Source organism: Ctenocephalides felis, unplaced genomic scaffold, assembly GCF_003426905.1.
Source record: "Ctenocephalides felis isolate EL2017-DRISC unplaced genomic scaffold, ASM342690v1 CF-g0.4_SCAFFOLD_03572, whole genome shotgun sequence".
NCBI classification, from domain to species: Eukaryota; Metazoa; Arthropoda; class Insecta; order Siphonaptera; family Pulicidae; genus Ctenocephalides; species Ctenocephalides felis.
In genome coordinates this window covers 13,362,926-13,367,979 of record NW_020539726.1, presented here as the reverse complement: position 1 = coordinate 13,367,979, position 5,054 = coordinate 13,362,926, and the positions used below count along the sequence as shown (strand labels likewise).

At 36.6% G+C, this 5,054-nt stretch overlaps 1 protein-coding gene across 1 annotated transcript; it reads left to right on the top strand.

Annotated features, from left to right (window-relative positions):
* The first annotated feature begins 3,140 nt into the window (after nt 1-3,140).
* Nucleotides 3,141-4,977, top strand: LOC113388104 (trypsin-7-like). Its single transcript, XM_026625511.1, has 3 exons — nt 3,141-3,425; nt 4,568-4,832; nt 4,972-4,977. Exons 1-3 carry the CDS (start codon nt 3,358-3,360, stop codon nt 4,975-4,977), a joined length of 339 nt encoding a protein of 112 aa, XP_026481296.1. The 5' UTR covers nt 3,141-3,357.
* The last annotated feature ends 77 nt before the right edge of the window (nt 4,978-5,054 follow it).

The following is a 5,054-nucleotide window of genomic DNA, read 5'->3' as shown; positions in this document are numbered from 1 at the left end:
ACGATTAACATTTTTGAAAAAATTTTACTTCGAAAAAATAAGATTTTTTAGAAATTTTAAATTGGACAAAAAATTACTTTTTTTGATTTTTTTTTTTTTTTTTTTTAAGTTTTTAAACAATTTTTTTTTTGAAAAAATGTTATCTTCATCTTGGAACTGTCACTTTAACAACGCGAACGAAAACAGACTTTACAAATACCTGACCGAACACAACACCACAGACGCACAACTACACTATCCTGACACGCCGACCAGATACGCCATCGTACAGACGCACCATCACAGTACGATCGATTTGGCATTGACAAAAAATCTACACGTAACATCCGAACCCATAACAAGAGCACTTTTTAACTCCGACCATAATCCAGTTTTCATGACCATTTCAGACAGACTAGACGTAGACCAGACTTCCAAACGCAAATTTTTAGATTACACCAGAGCCAACTGGCCAATTTTCAGAGACATCATCACAGACAACACACGACACACTATGCCAATCGATACCAACACTGACATTGAGGAGGCTGTAACACACCTAACACTGACAATCACAGACGCTGTACAACAGACTATACCGACACTAAACTCAAGAACAACACCAGCCAACGACTTGCCAGAACACATTTTATTGAAAATACAATTTAAAAATCATACAAAGAAACTGTGGCAACGTACCTGTGACAGACTACTCAAGGAACATGTTAACAGACTGACAAAAATTATTTCCAATGAAATACGTGACCACCGAAACAACACTTGGACCAAAAGACTCGAAAACTTAAATACTGACCCACACAAAATTTGGCAGGCAGCAAAAAGACTGACGCGGAAACCAGCATCCATACCTCCACTAAAATTAACTGACAACAATTACGCAACGACACCAGCAGACAAGGCGGAAATATTGGCAAAAAACTTTGAGAACATACATAAACAAAATGCCAATATGTCAAACGCAGACCTGAAACAAGGCGTACACGAGACAATTCAAAACTTTACTGACCTCCACAGGGACAAAAACTTACGAATAGACCCCGCTACAGTTTCTGAAATAAAGACAATAGTTAATTTAAAAAATAAATTACCGAACAGAAAAGCACCAGGACCGGACGGACTACAAAACATAATACTTAAACAACTGCCGACGAACGCCTACATTTTACTCACCCGGATAATAAATAGAATAATGACAAAAGGCTGCTTTCCCGCTTCTTGGAAAACCTCCACCATATTTCCAATAGTGAAGCCAAGGAAACAGCCAGACATACCACAGAACTACAGACCGATCAGTCTCTTCAACACAATGAGTAAGGTAGCCGAAAAGGTACTACTCAAAAGACTTAACAAACACATAAGACACAACAAAATCATACCTGACACACAATACGGCTTCAAAGAACGACACTCCACGCTACACCCACTGACAAAACTCATAGAAAATACAGTTCTTAATTTTAACAGACGAAACCATACCGGATTGGTGTTACTCGACTTTGAGAAGGCGTTTGACACCATCTGGATGGACGGACTTGTACATAAACTTATCCAACTCAACTTTCCACCGTACATAACGAGAACTTTACACTCATACCTCTCAAACCGCAACTTTACCGTACAAGTAGACAACGGACTTTCGACGGTTAAATAAGTGACGGCGGGAGTACCGCAGGGCTCGATCCTAGAACCGTCACTGTTTAACGTCTACATTCACGACATACCCACTGACACCGACACAACGTTACTGACGTTTGCTGACGACACTGCCATATACAAATCATCACGATCACCTACGCTACTGACTACAAAGATACAGACGCACATAGACAAGCTAACTGAATATATACTGACAAATGGCAGATTAGAATCAATCCGCAAAAGACGGAGGCAATTTTATTTACAAAGAGCCAAAATGTCACGACTAAACTGACTGACTTGGACAAAATTAAAGTATTAAACTGTGAAGTTGAGTGGTCTAAGGATGTCAAATATCTTGGTGTGACCATGGACCATAGACTCAGCTTCACAAAACATATCAATACAAAAATCCGACAGGCTTACGGGATGTTAAATCTACTGAGACCTCTCTTGAACCACAACAGCCCGCTAAGCGTGAAGAACAAGCGGACACTTTACTTGACACTTATACGACCGTTACTGACATACGCCGCGCCGGCATAGAACGCGACAACTAAGACTAACTTACGGAAACTACAAACATTACAAAATAAGACACTGCGACTCGTACTCAACAAAATAAGGGACCCACTGACTAGACATTACTACTCTTCAAAATACATACACAAACAGACTGACGTACCGACAATACTCGACTGTATAAAAAAGCTCACTGAAATTTTTTATCTAAAATGTGGGGATCATCCTAATATTAACATCGCGGGCCTCGGCCAATACACAAGAGACGATATTTGGTATGGTAATCACGCCATGCCAAAATATATACTGATCGACCCATAGTAGCAATTGATACTTGAATGAGAATAAATCTTTTATTTCGTTTTTCTTTTTTTTTGTATAATTAACTATTACTATAAATATTGCTTTGTGGTTTTTTTTGGGAGAAAAAGTTTTCTTTCCTCTTTTTTGCCACACGATTTGACACACATCTCGCTGTATTCACAATATTCACTGTATATATTAAGATCAATTATGTAATATAAAATACCGAAGGGTAGAAAAATGTTTGTTAACTAACAATGCAAATGTATGATCAACTATTGTAATAAATACTTTTTGTCTGTCTGTCTGTAGATGCAGAAACGTTGAATAACCGAATTGTAGGTGGCGAGGAAGTTGAAATTTCAACATGCGGATGGCAAGTTTCAGTCCAAAGTTTTAAGCCGGCCACAGACGTAACTGTATACTTGCGCAACCTGCGACTTGCACATGTGTTCTGTAGCGTCTGTGGCGTGTTTTTTGCGCAACTTGACAGACTGGTGCAAGCGAGTAGGCATGAGCACTTTTTCATTATTTTAATTGCGCAACCATTCAAGTCGGCAAGTTCATTCGTTGGCCGCGCGTGGCAGCACATGTCCCGTTTTTATTTTACTTTGTAGCGAATTCATAACACAAGTTTATGAAGTTATCGTCAATTAAAAGTTATTAAATTAGCCCTCTGAACACTTTGAATTCTTTTCTGATGCTGTAAATACATAAATTAATAAAAAAGATATATTTTTAGGTTATGTTTTGACATTTATTATTTGACATTTGTGATATGCTTGCGCAAGTACTTGAACATAAACTTGAACCGTCTGTGGGCGCTGTGAAAATACGCCTGGTTGCGCATTCATTCAGTTGCGCAAGTATACAGTTACGTCTGTGGCCGGCTTTAGGATGCATTTTTGTGGTGGATCTATTATAGCTGAAGATTGGATTCTAACAGCTTCGCATTGTGTCGAAGAGTAAGTTAATTAGCTTAGTAACAAAAAAATAAAACTAGTTGGTTTGGTATTTAGCCTTGAGGCATGTTACATGAACTTCCCGATATGTGTAAATAATCGACTTAATCAATAAAAAATAAATTAATTTATGAGTGATTAAAAGTATTCTGAGTGGATTTATTACACATCATTGAAAACGAACGAACACGTTAATCGGAGTATTTTCTAAAAGCAAATTTACAAAACTCAATAATTTTTTAATTGAACCAGTTTCCGTAGGACTTTAATGATTTATTACGTATATTAAGACCAAGTAGTGAATCGTCTAATTTTAATTTTAACAAACGTCAAAAAAACTACTCATTTTCTCAAACTTTCATGAATTTTTAAAATTAAACTACTTGTCATAAGGCCGTAATAATTCAGTAAGTTCTATAAGACGGTGGTATATATTTTTTTCAACAGTTAATTACAAGAAAATAGCTCGGTAGATTTTCACCTAAAACTAATCAGTATCATTACCAACTAATATCTTTCGAACAGTTTTTGATTTTTTAAAATCGTCGATGAAAGATCTAATTTTGACGAATGCCAAAAAAAACGATACTAATTTTTCCAAACTTTGACGAATTTTTAAAGCTAAACGAGTTGTCGTAGGGCCGTAATATTTTAGTATGATGTAGAATACTATGGTATCTACCATCAGAAAAATAATGATAAAAATCGTCGAAAAAAAAATTTTAACACTTTATTACAAGAAAACGGCTCGGCCCATCTTCTCCAAAAACTTATCAGCACGATTCCCAACCAATATCTTTCGAACGGTTTTTGAATTTTCAAAATCGATTCAGAATTACGAGCTAAAACGTAGACGAAAATTTTTTCACTTTTCTGCAATTTACAAAAACCGGCTCGGCCGATCGTTTAAATTTTTGAAATCGGTCTAGCCGTTTCTGAGAAATCGTCGATTCACGGCAAAAAATCTGTTCACATACACATACACATACACATACACACACACGCATGCTTTTTCCAAATTTGGTCTCATTCGATTCAGAATGGCTTGAAACGTCGAGACAACATAAAATTAGCGAATCGGATTTTTTGATGAAAACATTCTCCTTCGGGAAGTTAATTAACTCTAAATAATGTTTCTATTGCAGTGAAGAAAATCCCCCAAAATTCCTATCAGTTCGTGTCGGTAGCAAATTTCATAAGAAAGGTGGACGAGTGTATAACGTCACTGAGGTTATAACACATCCTAAATACAATGAAGCTGTTACTTTTGAATATGATGTCGCATTATTACGTTTAGAAAGTCCTATTGCATATACAGCTTGCACCACCCTTCCCGTAAGTTTGGCAGAATCAGGTTATGAAGTACCAGCTGGTTCCATGTTGAGCGTTACTGGATGGGGCGCGACCAAGGTAAGTGAAATAATGGAAGTTACCTGGGCCACCTTTTTTTCTCACATAATTGAAAATCTGTGAGAATAGATTGTTGTTCTATAAGATATTTAGCTGATGATGTAACTCACACTGTGTATTATTTGAGCTTAATAAATAGACATGATAGATGACTTTCCAATGAGTCACTACTTCATTACATATTTTTTGTAGTTGCTTACCATTTTTGCCATATTTATATAT